At 48.3% G+C, this 21294-nt stretch overlaps 1 protein-coding gene across 2 annotated transcripts in view; it reads left to right on the top strand.

The window, feature by feature from the left end:
- Positions 1–19655, top strand: part of LOC144169166 (uncharacterized) — a 577944-nt gene extending 558289 nt beyond the window's left edge. The window contains exons 1-3 of one of the 2 annotated variants that reach the window (XM_077698192.1): positions 12084–12240; positions 16745–17360; positions 19241–19655. In XM_077698192.1, coding sequence (XP_077554318.1) covers positions 12201–12240; positions 16745–17360; positions 19241–19586 — 1002 coding nt within the window. In that variant the 5' untranslated portion in view covers positions 12084–12200 and the 3' untranslated portion in view covers positions 19587–19655. Of the gene's footprint in view, positions 1–12083; positions 12241–16744; positions 17361–19240 lie in introns of those variants that run through there. The other variant, XM_077698191.1, reaches the window with a different exon arrangement.
- Positions 19656–21294: the final 1639 nt, after the last annotated feature.

The raw sequence follows: 21294 nt of genomic DNA, 5'->3' as shown, positions 1-21294 counted from the left end.
TTCTTTAGCGGTAGGCGAGCAAAAAAAAAAACAGGCACGGCTCCGGAACACATTAGTCAGTTCACACTGCTCGCAATGAAGCTGAGGCAGCTGGGCCCTTGTTGGCGGCAGTGCTGCCGGCTTGGCGCTAAACCACATTTTCAAACCTGCGGTTACCTGTACTAACAACACGAAGCCAGCTTTTCCAACCTTTTGGAGGCTATCAATACGGTTATGTCAACTTCTTGACTGCTAGTAGGAACGAGGACAGCACACGGAAAGTTTTTTCCAAAACGCATTTGATTGCAACCATGAGCCACCCCACAACTGCATACACACTCGGATCGAACCATACTAGCGTGCTTAGTCCTCACAACACGAAGGCAGCACTTGTGGGCCATCACTCACCTTCCCATTGTTTTCCAGGCCATACCGAAAACACTGAATGCGTGCACTATTTGTTGCTTCACGGAGGGATATCGCTTTTCCCGTGAAGTCGATATTTATATTCAATTAAGTCAGCCTGGAATTAGGTGTAGGCATTATGGCACGTTTTTTTTTGTTCCTGGCGTGTCACTGGTACGCTCCGTAACCCCTCGAAGAGCGATTTCTGCGACCTAGAGGAACGCGCTATGTGCGCACAGAATTGTGATCAAGGAAGCGAGCCGGAACGGAACTTCCATCGGCCAACCTTCGGCTTCTTTGAGTGCGGTGATAGTACCCATGTCTTAACCCACGATAGTCATCGAACACGGCCAGCTTAGCGTAACCGAATAGCGCGCACGGGGATCCTGGGTCTATGAGTGAATGGTTCGATGCCTAATTGCGTGACAGTCGAGCTTTTTTGTGGCAGCTATTATTGAGGTCGCAATAGGTGAAGCTTGGCTTGGGACGAGCCGTTGCACAGCCGACCACCCCTTAGCGCAGGCAGAACCAGCTAGAGGACTGGTTACGCCCTCCATTTTTGGTGCTCCCGTTTGCCGTTGTATGTACTTACGAAGACGACGTTGCACTTATTTTGGTTTGGCGGATACGCAAAAATGTATTTTCCAAGCATGAGGGAACTTCTTTTCTGCCACCACATTACCCATAATGCCATTTACCAACCGTCAGCTTACGTTCGAACAGTCGCAGCCTTTTCTCAGCCCACTTTGCTCCGTGAGTTTCGCGAGCATTGGGGCCGATGAACTGCCCACAACGATTTCTACTGCACCGTGCCGGTGTTCTTCACCACTTACTGACATTCTGCGTACTGCTGCCATAGTGACGGCAGGCTGCCCTGGGTGCCTGAAGAGACTGTTAAGAATTCCTCCGTTCTCGGAAGGCGTGTCTAAAGTTTACACGTCGCTGACGGGGAAGAGCTCGGGAGGACTTTGGAGGCCCCGGATCAAGTAACCGAAGACGAGGATCGGAACGAAAAGCGGCCACTGTTTACACCATGCGGCGCATCCGACACCATGCCACAGACCACGGACGGTGCGGCGCCAGCGAGCGACGTGTGTTTATGTGTGTGCGCGCTTGCAGACGAACCGACGCCAACCATCGCCATTTGAGGCACCGAGACTCTCCTCCTTGTTCGTGCCCTTACCCTCTTTCTGTAGTGTATACCTGTGCGTATAATAAAACAGATCTTCATGAGAACCCACACTGTTCGCATCGTTCCTTGGAGATCTCCTGCGGGCGCGGCACCAGCCGCCCCGTTAAGTTACGCGCAGTCAAGCGGGAACTTGCTAATATCCAAAGGCAAGTTCACGCCTGCGGTTTTCCGTACTGTTTTCGACAAAGAAAACACTACTCAACAATGTGGTGCCGAAACCCGGGAGAAGTCGACCACGCGACACCGAGAGCATCATGGATCGACTCCAGAGAAAGCAAGCAGCAATTCGCAACAGCATCGACAAGACCATTGCAACCGCCAACGAGCTACTGCAAGCGTCACCAGCAGCGATCGGTGAGCTGGAAGAATTGTTTGACTTGCTTATCCAACAATCTGAAGAGTTTAGAGTAGCTAACGAGAACGTCGAAAAGAAGATAGACATCGACCAGCTTGATGAAGAATTGGTCAGCTGTAGTGCGTACAGCACAAAATTAAGCTCGATGAAAACAATCCTCAAAAGAGCTATCAAAATGGGAACAGCTAGCGACATTGCCCCGGCGGTTTCATCGCAAGTTAACACCAGTTCAACGAGCAACACACAGTCCTCGGCTCCCGCGTCAAGTACGGCGTCGTTTCAATCACAGGAGGCAACCACCGGACTTCCGAAGCTCGAAATTGCAAAATTCAACGGAGACGTTCGCTCATGGCCGAAATTCTGGAACGAATTCGAGTCGACAATCCACAAGAATTCAGCGCTTCCAGCCATTGACAAATTTAAGTATCTCTCAAGCTATCTGACAGGACGAGCTGCCGCTGCAATCGAAGGCCTTACGTTGACAGACAGAAACTACGAGATCGCGGTCAAAACCCTTTTGGAGAGGTTCGGCAAAGATGAAGTGATCATCGAGGATCATATGTCGCGGTTGCTGCCGATTCGACCAATGCTGAACGTCGAGGAAACAGGGAGGCTGAGGATGCTGTACGATGAAATTCAGGCTGGTGTCCGAAGTTTGGAGGCGTTGGGCGTGCCGCCGAGCGGATACGGAGTGCTGCTGCTCACGGTCCTCCGAAAGAGCATTCCAAAGGAGCTTCTCTTGGAGTACTGTCGCAGGAAGACAGCTCGCAGTGATAAAACCGAGGATGAGCTACTGAGTTTTCTAGACTTCCTGCGAAATGAAATCGAGAGCAGAGACAGAGCAGAGTACGGTACTTGTCGGTTTCAAGAGTCTCATTCGCCACGAAACAAACAGAACCGCATGGGAAACGACCAAAAGCAGGCATCGTCGTCAGTCCTGTCAGCGTTCGCGGATAAGAAGGAAAATGCATGCGCCTTTTGCAAAGCACGTGATCACCTGACAGCCGACTGCCAGGCGGGTGTTTCTCTCGAACAAAAGAGCAACATACTGAAACAAGAGAGACGTTGCTTCAAATGCACCAAACGAAACCATCGAGCAGCTGAATGTCGTACGGCAAAATGGCTCACTTGTGGAAGTGCTCAGCTCGACACGCCACTGCTCTTTGCGGCCTCAACAACAGACCCGCCCAGGAACCATCGAGCCAGGTTGCGGCCCCGCCAGCGCCTACCGCAGAGTCGTCACTTCACGCAGCAGCGACGGTTGGCGCTGTCCGCATTATGCTGCAAACTGCTCAAGTTTGGGCAGAGGGACCTCACGAGCGATCCAAAGTGAGGCTCCTTCTCGACGGCGGAAGTCAGCGCACATTTGTGAAACAAGAACTATCGCGACGGCTAAAACTCCGTGTCCTGGGAGAGGAAAAACTGACAATTATGACCTTTGGCAACGAAAGGCCCACTGAGCAAAGAAAATGCCGCCGCGTCGAGCTGTGGCTGCGCAACCAACACAGCGGAAACGAAGTCCGAGTGGAAGCGTTGGAGGTCCCTCATATTTGCTGCGACGTGATACCAGCTCCTGAGATGACCACCGTGGCATACCTTAATGAACAAGGAATGGAGGTCGCCGACTGCTCGGTCGATGGGTTTCGTCTCGACGAAGTAGGACTCCTCCTAGGAGCCGATTATTACTGGGAGGTGGCCACCGGTAACATCAAGCGCCTACAAAGCGGGCTCGTCGCCGTGGAGACGGTTTTCGGATGGACGTTGCAGGGAAGTGCGTCAACTTCGTCATCCGCTGTCGCCTATCACGTCAGCACCGGGGTCTTGCGCGTAACAGTAAGCGCCGACCTGGATGACGACAATCTTTCCAAGCAGCTAAAATCATTCTGGGAGCTGGAGCACATAGGCATTACGGACAAGCCAGATAACACCCACACCGAGAAGCAAGTGCTACAGGACTTCAAAGAAAACGTCGCTTACAAGGACGGTCGCTACTGCGTTGCCCTTCCCTGGCAAGAAAACATACACGAGCTTGCAGATAACAAGACGACGGCTCTTGCGAGGCTACCCTCTCTGACTACAAAGCTTTTGCGCAGTGAAGGCACGGCTGAGGCCTACGACAGGGCAATGCGGGACTACCTCCTTACCGGACACGCTGAGGAAGTTCCCGAAGCGGGTGAGTCCCCGAGGGGGCCTGTTTATTACATGCCGCATCGCGGCGTAACGCGCCCGAGCAGTGAAACTACGAAATTAAGAGTAGTTTTTGATGCTTCGTCAAGCGCACCAGGTCAGCGGTCTTTGAATGAGGTACTATCTGCTGGGCCGAACCTAAATCCGAACCTGTCGGATATCCTCATTAGGTTCAGGATGAACAATGTGGCCATCATGGCTGACATTGAGAAGGCCTTTCTCCAGGTTGGGCTTGCGGAAATGGATCGCGATGCACTACGCTTCCTTTGGTACGAAAGCGTTCCCAGACGGGGAGAAGTTCTTCCTCCGATCAAGGAGTATCGAATGACAAGAGTGCCCTTTGGAGTTACCTCTAGTCCATTTCTGCTCGCAGCTACCTTAAAGCACCATCTCGACTCTGTGCATAACTTGTTTCCTGCAACATCAGAGATGCTACCTGACCACTTGTACGTGGACGATCTTGTAACGGGAGCTGACAACCTGGAGGAGGCGGAAAAGATTTGTCGAGAATTACAGGAAATCATGCAGCTAGCTGGCATGAACCTCCGTAAATGGAAATCGAACGAATTCAAGCTCGAAGAGGCATTGTCGGAAACAGATCGAACCCAAAGCGGATTTTCCGACGTGACGATGACAAAAATTCTTGGAGTCGAGTGGAGGCCAGAAAGTGACGATTTTGTGTTTGAGATGAACACGCTGATTGACTTTTTGAGCAAGCGACAAGACACGAAGCGATTTCTTCTGCAGGCATCTGCACGCGTGTTTGACCCCTTTGGCTTCCTCGCGCCAATTTCGACTACTACGAAAGTAATGTTTCAGAGCCTGTGGGAACGAGGGACAGACTGGGACGAAAGTCTCCCGCCCGATATGGCTGAGACGTGGGACAAGTGGTGCCACCAGCTGCCTATGCTGAGGCAGATCGCAACACCTAGGCTGCTCGCTCGTGACCTCAGCCACGCGTGCACAGAAGTGGAGCTCCATGTGTTCTGTGATGCCAGCCCAAAGGCATACGGCGCTGTTGCTTATGTTAAAGCAAGGACAGAAAATGGATGCACCACGGTGACATTGTTGATGGCTAAAGCGAGAGTGGCTCCTCTCAAGCGACTGTCACTACCGCGACTGGAATTGATGGGAGCCGTTATCGGCGCACGGCTGGCAAAAAACCTGACGAAACAGTTGGGAATTGAAGGCATGACAGTTCACTGCTGGACAGACTCAACGATAGCCTTAAGCTGGATCAAAAGTTCCGCCTCCAACTGGAAGCCTTTTGTTTCAAACCGAGTCCAAGAGATACAACAACTGACCAATCCCGCAGTGTGGAAGCACTGTCCCGGAAAGGAAAACCCCGCAGACATATTAACCAGGGGTATCTTACCATCAGTTTTGGTGAATGCTAAACAATGGTGGGAAGGGCCAGAGTGGCTCAACAAAAGCAAAACGTACCCCGCCTTCGAACCCTGCCTTGCTGATCCCCAACTCTGGCAAGAAGAAATCAGAACACCGGTGCTAAACACCATAACAGACGGCGAACCAGCTGTTCTGATAAACCTAGCGAAAAGAGCTCCCTCACTAGAGTGCTTCGGACAACAGCGTGGATCAAGCGCTTCCTCTACAACTGCCGAACCTCTTCGGAGAAAAGGATGGGGAGCCTGTCAGCCGAAGAGATGACCGAGGCGGAGAGGTACTGGCTGAGGATTTCACAGATGGAAACATTCGGAAATGAAGTACGGACCCTCAGTGCATCCAAGCCGCTCGACCTAAAATCCCCGATAAAAGATTTGAACCCGTTCCTAGACAACGAGGGACTGCTACGGGTTGGAGGTCGGCTGCAAAACAGTACAGAGCAAGAGAGAACAATACATCCGATCATTCTGTCTGCGAGGCACCCTTACGCTGGCCTTCTCGTTCGCGGGGAACACAAGCGGCTTCTACACACAGGAGTACGAGATACGTTATCCCACCTCCGTGAGAACTACTGGATCATTCGTGCAAGACAAGCCGTGAAATCAGCCATAAGACGCTGCGTGCCGTGTCAAAGACAGAGTTGTCGACCTGCCGCGGAAGCTCAGGCCCCACTACCAGCTGACAGGGTGACTCAAGCGGACCCCTTTGAGGTTACGGGTGTAGACTTCGCGGGCCCCATATTTTACACGGACCAAGGAAGCATGCGAAAGTCTTATATAGCGCTCTTTACTTGCGCTACAACCAGGGCGGTACACCTAGAGCTGGTAAGAGACCTCACTACTGAGACATTTCTTATGGCGTTGAGGAGATTTATTGCGAGAAGAGGAATACCGAAAACTGTGTACTCGGACAACGCTCTCACGTTCAAGCGAGCCTCAGCGGACATGAACAAAATCTTCCACGCCATCAAGGGAAGCGACACTCAGGCATACCTAAGTGACCATCGAATAACTTGGAAATTCATAGTGGAAAGAGCAGCATGGTGGGGTGGTTTCTGGGAGAGAATGGTACGTACAGTCAAGAACGTTCTCCGAAAGGTTCTGGGAAGAAGTGCACTCGACTACGACAGCATAGTAACCATTCTCACTCAGGCGGAAGCGGTTGTCAATTCTCGTCCGCTCACCTACGTGCACTCCCAGGCGGAAGAACTCACGCCTTTGACCCCGTCACACTTACTCATCGGACGTAGGCTTACAAGTTTGCCCTCCCCCGGCGGTAATATCGTAACGACATCTACGAAAAGTACAGTCACAAGGCAATCGCAGCGACGCAGCGCCCTTATGGATTTGTTCTGGAGACGATGGAGACGCGAATATCTGCTGGAGCTACGTTCGGCGCACTTCGCAGCGGGGCTCCCGCAGAAGAGCGTCAAGGAGGGAGACATTGTCTTGCTCGGCGAAGATAAAACACCTCGCAGCTGTGGAAACTTTGCAGGGTGGTCGAGACGTTTCCCGGACGAGACGGAAAGGCTCGGGCCTGCAGAATAGTTCTTCCTAACAAGAAAGAATTACGGCGGCCAGTTCAAGCGCTTTACCCTCTGGAGCTGTAATAAGAATGAGCAGAGGCTCATTGAGGGGGAGGATGTTAAGAATTCCTCCGTTCTCGGAAGGCGTGTCTAAAGTTTACACGTCGCTGACGGGGAAGAGCTCGGGAGGACTTTGGAGGCCCCGGATCAAGTAACCGAAGACGAGGATCGGAACAAAAAGCGGCCGCTGTTTACAGCATGCGGCGCATCCGACACCATGCCACAGACCACGGACGGTGCGGCGCCAGCGAGCGACGTGTGTTTATGTGTGTGCGCGCTTGCAGACGAACCGACGCCAACCATCGCCATTTGAGGCACCGAGACTCTCCTCCTTGTTCGTGCCCTTACCCTCTTTCTGTAGTGTATACCTGTACGTATAATAAAACAGATCTTCAAGTGAACCCACACTGTTCGCATCGTTCCTTGGAGATCTGCGCGCGCGGCACCAGCCGCCCCGTTAAGTTACGCGCAGTCGAGCGGGAACTTGCTAATATCCAAAGGCAAGTTCACGCCTGCGGTTTTCCGTACTGTTTTCGACAAAGAAAACACTACTCAACAGGGACCATTAAGAGAAAATATAACCTCGTTTACTTTAAATGTACTACCCTCTGGTAACCCACTCAGCTCAATTGGAGCCCTGAACAACATTTTTTACTACAAAAAGTGCGATAAATAATTTCATTTTTAATATTTTGATTCTATAAGATGTCAGCAGGGACTCAATAGATAGAAGGCAGCTTTTTCAGGACTTTAAAGGTCTATGACGACGTCATGGAGCGTTTTAAGGCCAACTGCTCTGATAATTTCGACGAATAAAAACCTTACTTTAGTGTAGTTTGCAAGGTACAAAATACGACATAACTACACGTGTGTACGGCGGAAACGAGCACCCAAAATTGGCGACTTTGAAGCAGAACTTGAAATCACCGCTGCCATTACGGCCAGATTGCTGGCCGCAAGGTCATTTCTGTTTCATGGCTGCTTGCGCGATCCCCCGGCAGGGGCAGCGTCGCCTTCGACCTAGCTATTTTAAACAATTCCAACTGGTGAACAACGCATCTCACGACGCTGCTATTTGGTTTGATGGTACATTCTTTAGGTTCAGAATAAATTGGGCCTAGGTAGAACTTGAGTGCAGTTGACCGTTAACACCTGTTTCTTTCTCCGGCGTCTTACCACCTAATCATAACAACCCGGGCGTTGGACGGCACCTCTTGTTCATATTTAACAGGTGTAGTGTTTGCCGCGATTATACCAGGTATTAAACTTTGCTTCAGGCACATATAAATGGCACATAGGTCGTCCCTTCATTCTGCGATGCGCAGTGTGTTTGAACAGTAGTGTGTACGTAAGAGTTCCTTTTGTGACTTTAAGTATCTCCTTCACCCCAATCTGGCGTAGAAAGTCGGACAGCTTGCAAAGCTGATCTTGTTTAATAAAGTGCTCTCTCTTTCTCTCTCTTTTGAAGTTCACTTCATTGCGAGAGCGCCAAATACCAGTCGAAAAATATATGTTATGGGGACACTGAAGCGATTTGTAAACATTGCGGGATTACTAGCGCAAATTGTACTCCGGAGTCCATAGGCTATGTTTTGACCAGTCTGAGCGCGTTTACGCGAATTTATTTATTAGAAAAATCAATTCGAAAATTCTGTCCTTCTCTCTGCACCCTCGCCCATTTTATGTGGCGTTTGCGTGTGACGTCAGGAGATGAGCTCGCAATTGGCTGCGTTACTGCACGGCTCGCCGACCTTCCGACAGAATCGCTCGGCCCAGCGTTTAGTCCGCCGGCCGCCGACGGGTCATTGCAATTCGCTCGCTCAGTTGAAACGAAGCCACAACACGTGTGTGAACGAAAGAATCTGCCTTTCTTTACTTTTTTAGTTTGTACGCTGTATCAAGCTCCGACCCGCAAGTGCACATGCGACGCTTCGCTGTCTGGTACGCTAGTAGGAAAATCTAAGGCCACTTGAAGACGGGAGAAGAGTCAGCGAAGCCAATATAGCTACTAAGGAAATAAAATCAACTGAAACGTTTACCGTACAGCGCAAAACTAGGGACCAGGAAACAGTTTTTTGCGCTGGATGGACGCGCACAGCGGTCAGCAGCACGATCACACATCTGCGAACGCTTTTCCGCTTATATATTCAAACTCTGCAGCGCTGGCTCCTGACCAAGTGGTCTGAAGCGCTAGGATTGTTGTTTTGCAAGTCGTAAGTTCGAATCCCCGAGGGTACATGCTTTTTTTGTAAGTTGATTTTTTCGTTTGCGGCCGATGTTTTCTCAACTGAGTTCACCATTTTTGGGCCGTAACGTTCACTGCTCCACGAGCGAGTTCACAGAACGCGCGCAGACTGACACTGACGCGATAGCGAGTTCTCGTTGGCGTGCTGTTGCCATAAACACCGACTACTTCCCGGCAGTGGGCACAGGCCAGAACCAGTAGAGCCTTGGCCTGGTGCGAACACGCTTTTTACGATACAGGCATGAGTGAGGCAAGCGCCGAATATGCGGGTAAAACGCATGGCATTTGAGTGGCTGCGGTGACGCGGACGGCGTTCATCCACTGCGTAGGCCTCGGCTAGTGATTGCTACGATTCCAAGCTGTCCTGGGGAGCTTATCGTGGGCACTTTACAGCCGACAACATGGCAGAAGCGCGGTACGACGATTACTGAGACATCGAAAATGTCCATCCAATGATGCCGTCAGATGTTAAGCATGTTGTTTTACAGAACCGATAACGAAACTTGTTTGAAGGCTAACGTCGGACATCGTCCAACCAAGGTGTACCGCCTCCTGTAGTCACAGCCTTTAGTTGGTGCGTCCGCCACAGACCGTGCATAGGTGTTTTTCTTCTTTCCCGCTTTATAGAACAATTACCGACTTATCAACCGAATAAACGATGCAAAGTGTGGTAATTTAAGCCAGTCTACGCAGTGCAAACAAAACCGGGGGCTTGACAAACTCACTTCACTGTCCCTTTAAGAGATGTGTATTGCGATGGTTTAAGCAAATGCGTTGGGGAATGCAGAGAACACAACATCTATAGGTCCAATAAAATAGGAGAAACGTTGCCGCTTCTATAACGACCTTGCTGGACACGCAAGGTTCGCTACAAGTCGGACAAGGGAACAGTTGCGTGTTCTTCCTTTCCGTGCTCCCGTTTGCCTCCGTTTCTTCATACCGCAAAGATAAGGGAAGCTTCGTATTTTTCTGTGTGTCTTCACACGCCGAAGTGTCGTGTTAGTAGCAAAAAGAATGAGAGGTTATGATCAATCATTCCGCGAGGTAATGATAGGGGTCATGGGCCTCCTATTCGTTGTAATAAATGACCATTTCGTTCCTCAATGAGAAAAACAAACGCAACTTCTCTCCCCTAATGTGAACAATGGCGTGGGATTTCATAACGTGTCACCATCTCATACCGATATCCGCCATCCGCCATGAGGAGCGAAATAATACTTCCTGCTCAAAAACTTGGATCATGAGTGATGACGTCGTACAGAAAGAAAGAAAGAAGAAAATATCACGCAATAAATTCTTCAGTGTAGCATATTTTGACAATTGGCTTCCAAACAGGGGCGGCTGGACATTTTTGGTGTTAATTCGGCCCACCACTCTTGCCTTTTTAGCGCAATATTTTAATATTTGGTGATTGGGACCCGAAGCTACATCTATACTTTCAGGGCAACTGTAGTAAAGCACTGCGCCTATTTTGTGTCGGCCTAAATGTGGAGAAATCATTATTTGTGTGGAATGCGACGGAGAGATGATCCGAGACACGTATGAACGATATGCCGTGCACCCAAATACTGGGGCCCTGTTTATTTCCATGCTCGTGGCGTTCGTGGCTGCGTGCGCACAGGCGGCGCGTGGCCCGCACTCATTTGCTTATCGCTTAACCCCAGCGCCATCGCTCTTGCAGCGCCCGGCTGCGGCAGCAGACGACCAGAGCCGCTGAGGCGCTGCCACAATTTTTTTTGCCTCGATCGAAAAACCGCCGCCACTGTCCCAGAAGTATCCAGCTTTCTTACCTCAGCTACGGAGGAATTGTGGTGGGATAAATTGTGGCCACTGTAACATTTATTCGTGCCAAAAATTGTGAACCTGGCATATCTAGGTTTCATGGCAGGCGCAAACAGGGCAGGCAAAACCGTAAGGCAGGCATAAACAACACCGCAGGGCTGCACCAGTTAATGCACAGGAGCCATTGACCTCTCATAATATATCGACTACTCATTGCATTTGGTATTTCCGCATAGCTTTGGAAACGTGGATATGGCCTCGTGAAATATACAACGACAAAACTACTGCGTGTCCAACTAGTTAGTTTCTAACGACAGAGCTACTGCGCAGAACTTGTCGGCATCGAGCTGGAAGCTATAGGCACAGGGCTGTTTGTGCCTGCGGAAAAAGCTTCTGAAGAACTTGTGATGGAGCCCCCCAGAAATACTCGTGATGGAGCCCACCAGAAATTGTTTACGGAAAGGTACCGGAAACGTGGGCGCGCGTTTAAGTGTAAATACGAACGTGAGTTCTCCTGGAACCTGCTTAGCAGGACATGCAGGTGCCTTTCCTTTACAAGTTCGTTTTTTGCTGAAGAATCTGAAGGACACTTGAGGCTTTTCTCGTCCACTAAAGTATTCTCGTCGACCGCCCGGAGAAGTTTGCACTAGCCTTGTTCTTTGTCGACATGAAGTATTACAAAAGCAGGCTATTCTTCGAGCGCGACGCAATGTTCGAAAACAGTTGAGTGTGCGCAGAAGTGACGTGCATGCCTTGACAGGTAAAGACTATAGGACAATGCACACGGGAATGGGGGCGGGGGTTGTTTCTCAGTATTCACAGAAGGCCTGCTGCAGTTCGTCAAAAATAAAACTAAGGCTTTCTTTCGGAACCAGCCAATAGCCTGTCACTTCAAATTTAGCACAACTGTGTACTGGCCAACTGTGTTCCGGTCAGCAGCGTGTTTTATATATTGCTCTCGACAGGGGCTCCGTGGCAGTGCATTTCAGCACTCGGATCTATCACATCGTCGTTTTCCGTCGACGACTCAAGACCGTTGGAGCGGAGGACGTGGCAGTTCGGCACAATGCGGGCCTTTATTATCCTAGCTGTTTGTTTCGCATACGGTAAGGACGCACTTTATAACAATCCTTTGGACACAGTGACAGTCGTGAACAAAATCACTAGCCTGCTTCATGTAACTCCGATTACAACAAGCTTTAACCAAATTAGTTTTAATTTTGCACATTTAGCGCATTCAGTTCAAGTTCACTCTGGAAACGAAGAAACCTTCAACTAAAAAAAACCGCTGGGTGTAGTCACTCAACGCTGGGGATTGTTCTATATTTTAAAAGATGCGCAGCGAGCCTTGCGTTCGTGCTTTATTCCTGGAGGCATCTATTCCAAGACAAAATTCTCTTAAATCGCCTGTGAGTTTTTAGCATTTTGTAACTTCATGTATTCGATCCCTGAACGGCGGCTTACCACCCAAATGCAAATAGCAGGCGTTTATTTCTGGTTGAAAATTTGTTCCTGGTTTCTGGTTGAAAATTCAGAGGCTGACACAGACGCCCACCTCCCCAAAAAAGTTTGTTTTGTAGAATAGATACAGTACTTCTGCTACAGTATGTCTACAGTATGTATCGCATTGATCTGGAAGCGCGCATTGAAAGCCCTAGATACTTTTTCCATGCTGAATGAGCAGTTGCTGCTATAGTATATCAAGCGCAAAAATACTTCGTTATGTATTCTACAAACGAAGACTGACTTGCTTAAAACTTTCATATGCAACCCACCCAAATTCTGCGGTGCCTGTTCGGCGATTGTCGAAACTGTAGTTTGAAATTCCTGTGCTATTGCAATGTGTCCTGTGGTGAAGGGCATAAAAGAAGAGTTATCAAATATTTACATAACTAAATCTGCTGCTGTCTTGTGCACACTCGTACATAGGTACATTCTCGAACGACAGCAAACATCTGCGGTTGTGTAAGGCCATACGCTGTTACTTTAAGCCTAAAGCCCAGAGGCTAACGTCTAACGAGCTCAGCGCAGCGACGTTACGTCTAACATGCTTGACTGGTACCCGCAGTGAAATGGCTTTTAGGGCGTTGTGTTTTCACAACTTTACATTATAACAACGCAGCCGAGGTGCGGGCGAAAGTGAATCGTGACACAGACGAGAGCTGAATCAAGGGATCATTCGTACGATTGTACGAATACACGCATTCGTAAGCTGTAGCCCCAACACAATATACTAATAGAAATTCAGGGTCGCATGCGTTGCAGGTTGAACCCTTATTTTGAAGTGAAAAACAGTGACAGCTTGCTAAATCTTTTGGCTTAGCGTTAAAGATATTAGGGAAACGGTGAGCTTGTCAGTATAACGTCGTTAACCGTAGCGGTCGCTTGGCGAACAAAGACTCGCGTTTCTTGGCTTGTCGTCAGATTCGACGTTCGGCCCATCTAACGTTAAGACACAAAAACACCATTAAGACAAGCCCGCGCAGGTGTTTTCACAAGCGTTTGGCCTCGGATGATTTCTGGTTTTGTGTGAATTCAATATTAGAATTATATTACGCACCCACGAAGCACCACACACCCACGGTATGATTTCGGCCAAGGTTTGCCACCGGGTTTCTTATTCTCATTAGGTCTCAAGCCACACACATGGCTGCCAAGACACGAAGCAGCATGTACACACACCGCGGTATTGTCCAAATCTCCCCTGGGAAATCTTCTGCGTCCTGCTAGTTTAAAAAACTCACACAATGTGACCCACAAAGCCCTTAACAGATATCCTTGCTGATCAACCAGCTTGCGTTGTCTGTGCTTTGCACGCCCCTGAAGGAATTCTCATCTTTGCCATTTGTATCACCCCTGGAAAACTGACACACATTCGGAATAACTTACTGCTTAAGCACTTTGTATGCCTGAGACAGAAAGAAGTTCCAGTAGGAAGGCTCAAAACAAGAGAAGGACTGATTCCTGGCTTCTATGCTGGAGAACTTGCGACTCGCATGCGGCAATGGCGCATTCAAGGGAGCAGAATGTGCAGGTCGCGTTTTGATTCGGCCCTGGTCGCATGGTGTTTGCAACTACTAGAGCTCTGAAATTATAAAGCGATCGTATCTGCCTAAGAAGGTGCTGTGGCTTTGAAAGGGCTCATTTAACGGACGAAGTCGGTCAGCACATGGACAAGAGTGATGTCATGGACTGACTGGTAATTTTGCAGTTATGTATTCTACAGGGGCTCGCGCTACTGCAAGGAACTAAAAATTCCTAAATTTAATGCTCTTTCGCTGCTTGAGACATTCTTGTAATATGGGTTTAAACTTCGGAAGAGTTAAATACATCTGCCTTGAATTTGCTGCACTTGTTGCTTGAGAGCAAAGCTTCATAGTAAAGGGACGTACAGCATATCCCAATCATGATTCTTCATCGCAGCTCCAACCGCACCCACATACACGCACAGAGCAAAATCTTTTTGTATTGTAGCAATACTCGCGTGCTTTGCATATTAAAAGAATTACTTTCCGGATATTGCTTGGAATAGTAAGAAGGTGCACATGTCTTGTAAATGCAACGTTAATCAATGAACGACGTCTATGTGGTGATGAATTCAGTTTACATCTTTGCTGTGTAACAACGAAACTGTTTTTGCCAGTTGAGCTTTAGAGGATTTTTGAGGAGATGCTACCTGATCAAATCTATCCACCTTGTTTTACCGTATGCTCACGAAGAGAAAAAGCAGCATTTATTCAAAGGTAACGTTGTTTAAAATTATATTGAACATGAACAAAACTTTTAAAGAAGTCGAAATCTAGAGAATAGATGTGGCAAATTCCAAGAATGAAGCACAAGGAAGAAGGACAAGATGAAGGCATCGGCTGAACACAAGGCAAATGTCCATTTTCTGTGTGCAAGGACTGGTCAGGTCGGCGACAAGAAACTTCTTCGCGTAGACTGAGCCTAGCCCAGTGTAACCCACACAATAGCCTGTACGCTGCGACGTTTACTAAACTGTGCTTTTTTAAACGGAAATAGTTTCAGTGCGTCAACAAGTTCAATCAATCAATCAATACTCACGGCACGAGGAGGCGCCACGTTTGTAATATGCGGGAGTGTTTTGCTGCACAAAGCGGACATGGAACGATGGTGTACACCGCGAGCGCCAAGAGTGTGACAAAGAACTATAGTTCCGAATGGAGTAAAACACTGATTATTTCAGTAAGCATTGCGCGCGTAAAGCTTGGGAGCAGGATGCAGCTTTGAGCCATTGCTCGGCCTCGCGGTTTATACTCAGTGCGGCGAGTAAGCACCGCTGGCTGGGCGTACGTGCCACGCGTCACTGCGTTCAAACTAAAAATTTAAAATTTAATTGATAGATCTTAAGGAGTGCGTGAGCATCTTATCCCTCCCCCCGGCGAAATTGTGGCTCAGGCCAATCAACACGCCCATCTGGGGTTTGAAATCGTGCAGCACGGCGTATTTCGTAGGTCGCTCACACACCGCTACAACCTAGAGTCGCGTTCTCACCGTTTTAGCAGTCACTTTTGCTCCCTTTTGCAGCAGCATTCCTTGCCTGTTACTCATTTCCTCAATCATCAGTGTCAGCATTTATTCGCTCACCATCCTCTTTGCACCTACTCGGCGCTGCACAGTTCAAATTCTATTTGGGTTCGGAGGCTTGGTGACGGCCGCGTCGAAGGCGGGAAGCGGCGAAGGACCGTGAAGGGAGCCCCTTCCCGAGTAAGAGGCCTGCAGCAGGGGCGCCAAGACAGCGCCACCGCTTACAGCTCGGCCTCACATCACCTCTGTGAATTCTCTTTCCTTTGCCGTTCTCCACTCGCTGTGGAGACTGCAGATAAATGGCGCCACACATGTTCACCTGAAAAGCGCGTGCCCTTAACGTTGTGTCTAGCACGTGTACAAGGCTGGTCACACGTAGATTTTTAACCCTATAAATCTTTTGCCTTGCATTCAGCTATACCGAATTTCTTAACAAGAATATCGCCCACAAATAAAACTGGTTGCAAATTCTAGACCTACATTCAAATTGGTTGCAAATTCTAGACCTACTAGACCTACTTGAACGCGCGTATGAAAGCGTGAAGAAATGTTAAGCACGCTGTTTATTGTGTGGTGCTAAGTAATCTCGGAATGACGCGTTTTCGTGGCTATCCAAATTGCTCGCGCTTTGCTCCTAAGTGATTGCCCATATTTACGCTATACTGGCAAATAGAAAGTGCAGGGGCACTAGAAATTTGCATGCTATAGAGAAGTGTTCGTGGCGTGGCTAATCAAGACTTTGTAAGTCTAACTATAATAAACAGGGGGCTGTGTGTATGCCGTTTTAAAAGCGGGCTTGCCGAACACAATGGCGCATTGGGCAATGTACGTGCCTCGTTTAATAGTTCACCGGAAACTCTTACTTGTTGGCGCATTGCAAGAAGCTGACTTCATAACTGCTAATGACTCTCCGGGCAGCTGTTCCAGAGCCCACCTCTTACATGTTTTATTGTGATTATGTGCCACATACAACCCAAAGTTATGTAAGGAATGGCGGTCCTTAGTGTGCACATATCGCAATAAATATGCCACGCTCTCAAATACGTTAAAACTCTTTTTCAGGGAACGCGGATGGCCTTTCACAGAAAGGAATAAATCTGGGGCCGCAGGCTGAGGCTGGCGGCCCCAGCGGTCCCGGGGGCGTTGGCCCCGGGGGCGTTGGCCCCGGGGGCGTTGGCCCCGTCGGACCAGGCCTTGGTGAAGGAGTAGGCGTTGGACCAGGTGATGGAGTTGGTAACGAAGTTGGCCCCGGAGTTGGAGGTGCACCTGGGCGCGCACCCGGCCTTGGGGGCCCTGGCGTGGGCGGTGTGGGCGGAGTCAGTCCGGCAGGCGGCGATCTCTTCATGCTTCTCATTCAGCAGACCATCCAAGTGAACGGGATGGACCCGATGAGGATACCCAATCAGCAACTTCCATTCCAGAAGAAATTCCTCCTCAAGAACTACCGCGGTACCCTCTTCACATATGGCACTGTCATGTTTGGCCTCCACAACTTGAGGCGCACCGGGCCTTGCTTCGTAACCGTGGATAACACCGGTATGCGCCTGGGCCTCAACTTGGGCATCAGCCACGTTTTCGTCAACTCCAGCGCCACCATCAAATTCCACACGGGGGAGAAGCACAAGATCCTGGTGCAGTCCTACGTGAGAAATGTCCGGGCTGTTCTTGAGATCGCACAGTAAGTAAGCGAGAACACATACACTAACTCACTCGTGCAAAGATTAACATATCGCGCACCTGCACTCAGCAATACCCTGAAACGCGTCAAAAAACAAAGCTCAGGGAGAAACATCCAACTTATATTGACAAAGTTGGCGTTTTGCATGAACGGAACAAATGCAGGCAGTGGGATAGTGTTATGGAATGTTGCCGGTAACGAGATTCTAGAAGGAACCAGGAGCGATTCGCGTCCTGCCATGCTCTGTGTTCCTCGGTTACATTCAACAGAATATTAAGAAATTCGTAAAAAAAGATAACACCCAGATACCACCTGAACTTCACTTTTGAGGTGAAAGCGCAGGCTGTTTGCCACGTACTCATTGCGTATTCTTAAACCGGAAAATTTAACCATGCAAACTGATGTACCACTGTTTACGTTCTGTCCGCCCTTTGAAGTATGTCCTCATTATCTGGGTTGGTCGCTTTGTGAGTTATTTTTTATTGCATTCAAAACGTATATTTGGAACATTTTAGCACTCTCAGGGTGTAATTAGAGTTTCCTGGACATTCTCTGTGAAACCGGGTACGTGTGTAACGTAACGTGACTACAACTAGCCAGTAATGAAAATGCTCTATGTTTGGTCAAATATGCGTAGTTCTTTTTCTCAACCACTTTCCCGAAATTTGACAAGAGGTTTTCTCTGCTTTTCCAGCATCGCCAGCACACGCCAGACTTACAGCACCAGTTCGAACACACCTTTAGGCACGCCTGCGCAATCCTACTTTCTCCACTTATGTGCTGTCTTCTATACCCCATTCCCGTTTTCGTTACTGAAAATTAGAAAGTTAATACAGCTTGGTCATTTGGCCTAAATCGGCCAAATGATGGCGCTTTGAATAACCTTCATGCAAACATTGAAAGCAGCCTAGTAACACATGACATCTTAAAACATACTGAAAAAAAGGCCAATGCGAAACGGACTGAAAAAAACTGTTCGCTCTTTTTCCTTTTTATTGTAGGCGACAATAACCGTAATGCAATGTTCTTGAACTGTTCCGAAAATTCTTGCAGGCGATAACCCGTTGCATAAAGAGTACTTGAAACACTATTAGCAGATATCGGTAGATTTGTGAGCGTAGCTTTGGGCAGGGCGCTACTTGTATAGCCTTGTTTTTTGTGCAACTGCTACAAATTACGAGATCTGTTTCGAGGACGAGCCAGGTTAGACAATGGGCTCTTAGTTCACCTTAGGCGGGATGAACGCTTCCATAAGCAGTCTATTGAGTATTTTTTTTAATTAGTAATCGTAAGGCAGTATACCAAATGTAACAACTTTACGAACGTGAGAAATGTATTTAGAGCAGCAAAGAGGTGTTTAAGTCTTGTGCAGGTATATTTTAGTTCCCAAAGCTCAGAAAAACATCGACGCATTTGTTTGTACTACCAACCCTTCCACGCGAGAACCTATTTTATGCCTCTGAAATTCAAGTAATGGCGGCATAAAGTTTGGAAGCGCACTTAAACTGGGCGTTTTTACTGACTTTGTCCACAAGTTTCCCAAAACTATGAACTGTGTTGTATACCTCATTACTGCCAATTGAAGCGAAAACTTAATATCAATGATTTTAAACTTACCTTTTTAAGTTTAAAAAACCGTCTCACTGCGCATATGAGGCAAGAAACCAATGTAGTTTAGTGTGCACTGTGCGTTTTTTGCAGCGCGCTGGCTCAGCTGGTTGGTCAGTCAAACGTTCCGTCTGCCTCTCGTGTGTACGTATGTACGCTAGATGGTCCGCGAATCAGTTACGCCACTTTGCTTTTGCGGTTATAGATTTGTTAAGACTACCCTGAATCTTCTCTAACCAATTTGTTTTACGGTTTTTCTTTCGTGCCCACAGGGTTAGTCCGACACTCATCAAGGTGACAAACTTCAGAATCAAGAAGCTCGTGGGATTTGAACTCCGATTGAGGCCAATTGGCCAGGTGCCCAGAGCCTTCCGCGCCTTCCTGAAGGCGGTTCAGACCTTCGTGGAGATTACTGTCAAGAGGCGGCTTGAACCACTCGTACGCGACGCCATCAACGTTCAGATCAAGCGACTCCTGTACGAGCTGTCGGAACAGGCCCGCCACAAGCCCCGCCCAACGGACGTTCTAGGCCTGCCACCAGCGTCTCGAGATGACATCAGCGGTGGTCCCGAATCCAACGCACTTCCAGAGGCAAATGTTGGCCAAAACAAACTATAAACAGTTCGTAAAAAAATTAACGGCTTTTAAAGCATACACACCGAATAAATAATAAAGAGAAGTGGTTCATTGTTGCGTCGTTAACGGAGCTCACTTCTCACTCTTTATAATCTCTAGATAGTGTCTGACTTTAAACCTGCCGGTTTACGGAGTGACAATTCCGGTTGATTAAGAAGGTTCGAACTCTTAAATTGGTGTTGCTCGCAGCGTTATAATTCAGAATGGTTAAAAAAACTGTTAAAATGACAAGAAATTTTGACTACGTAAATAATGTTAACCCTTTCAGCCCTGACTTTTTTATTTCAAGCCACACAATGTCTTCTGTGCGTTTTCTCAAAATTGAGTGCGCCAGTAGCCCATAAACAAAAATAGGGCTTGTTGTGCTGTTATTAAGTGATCTATTAACCAAGTAATTGATTAGGAAATCTGGCAATTGAAAACTTTATGCTGACCAGCAGCATGTGTTTTGCGTGTTTTCCTAAGCCATATCACCACATGAGTCTACAAGCAAGAAAATGAGCTTCATAGTGCCGGTATTTGTAGATTCACAAGCTTTTGAATAAATCTTCCTTAGTTGTAGGGTTTATTGCGCCAACGCAACGCAGGCGATGAGGCGCGCCGTGGTGGAGGGCTCCAGTTTAATTTTGACCACCTGGGGATCTTTAACATGCGCCGAAATCTCGTACACGCGGGCGTTTTTGCTTTTCGCTTCCATATGAAAAGCGGCCGTCGTGGACGGGAATCGAACCCGCGTCCTCGTGCTCAGCAGCGCAACAAGAAGTCCGACGATCACCTGTCTACAAGTCTGGCAAACATAGATCAGCCATTTTCTGTGACCGAGCTCCACGCAGCTTTGGCAAGGACGAATCCTCGTAGCGCCCCAGGCCTAGACGCCTTAGCCACTGAGCCACTGCGGCGGGTTTTCGAATAAAACTAGCACCTCCGTTATTTTAGACTAAAAGCCAAAATGTTGTTTTCAGGGGAGCTTCTTCTTCTTTGTAGCATTCAGCTTAGCTAAAACGCCACAGCGATGATGTATGTCGCAATGGGCATCATTTAGAATAATCCCCCGAAAACTAACAGTTTTGGTTTCATTCCCAATGCGCTATAGGAACTTTCGTGTGATGGCGTTAGTTGACACCCCCAGGGCCGAAACCGTTCAAGGTAAAAAAATGCGAAACTCAATAATGGTCGTTCAAGTGTAATTGTGCGTTCGGTGCCGAGGTGTCGCTGCTGTTTTATAACTGCCTGATATTCTGAAGCTTGCGTGTCCGCATGTAGGGTATTTGGGGTCAAATGACTTATTTTGGTGATAGTGATCAAGTTCAAGGACCAATATTACGGCTCGGGAAAACGATATAGCCTTTGGAGGCAACACTTTAAATCTCAGCGCGTTGAAGCATGACTTGCAATTACTTAAAGCAATAATTTGCAACTTCATAGAAAAACAGGCTGGGCGGCTCTGGCGCCGGAGTGGAAAGGACACTCGTTAAACTCGCCGAGACGGCCCTGTGGAGCATCCAGTGAGCTCCGTACTAGGGTTTTATGAGGAAGTAAAATTACCTCCTTGTTTTAATTAGTGAAATGGTGTTGAAGAAAAGGATTTAAAATTGAGCGCGAGGTAGGTCACGTGCTATCTTTGCTGGAAGGAAGGGATGGACACATACACATGAGGCTGTAGTCGGTTGGAAAAGGCAAACTTTTTGCT

This window comes from Haemaphysalis longicornis, unplaced genomic scaffold (assembly GCF_048455015.1).
Source record: "Haemaphysalis longicornis isolate Haplotype H1 unplaced genomic scaffold, Haemaphysalis longicornis Haplotype H1 scaffold_2, whole genome shotgun sequence".
NCBI classification, from domain to species: domain Eukaryota; kingdom Metazoa; phylum Arthropoda; class Arachnida; order Ixodida; family Ixodidae; genus Haemaphysalis; species Haemaphysalis longicornis.
Note: the sequence above shows the minus strand (reverse complement) of the source record. Positions and strands in the feature narration are given on the sequence as shown.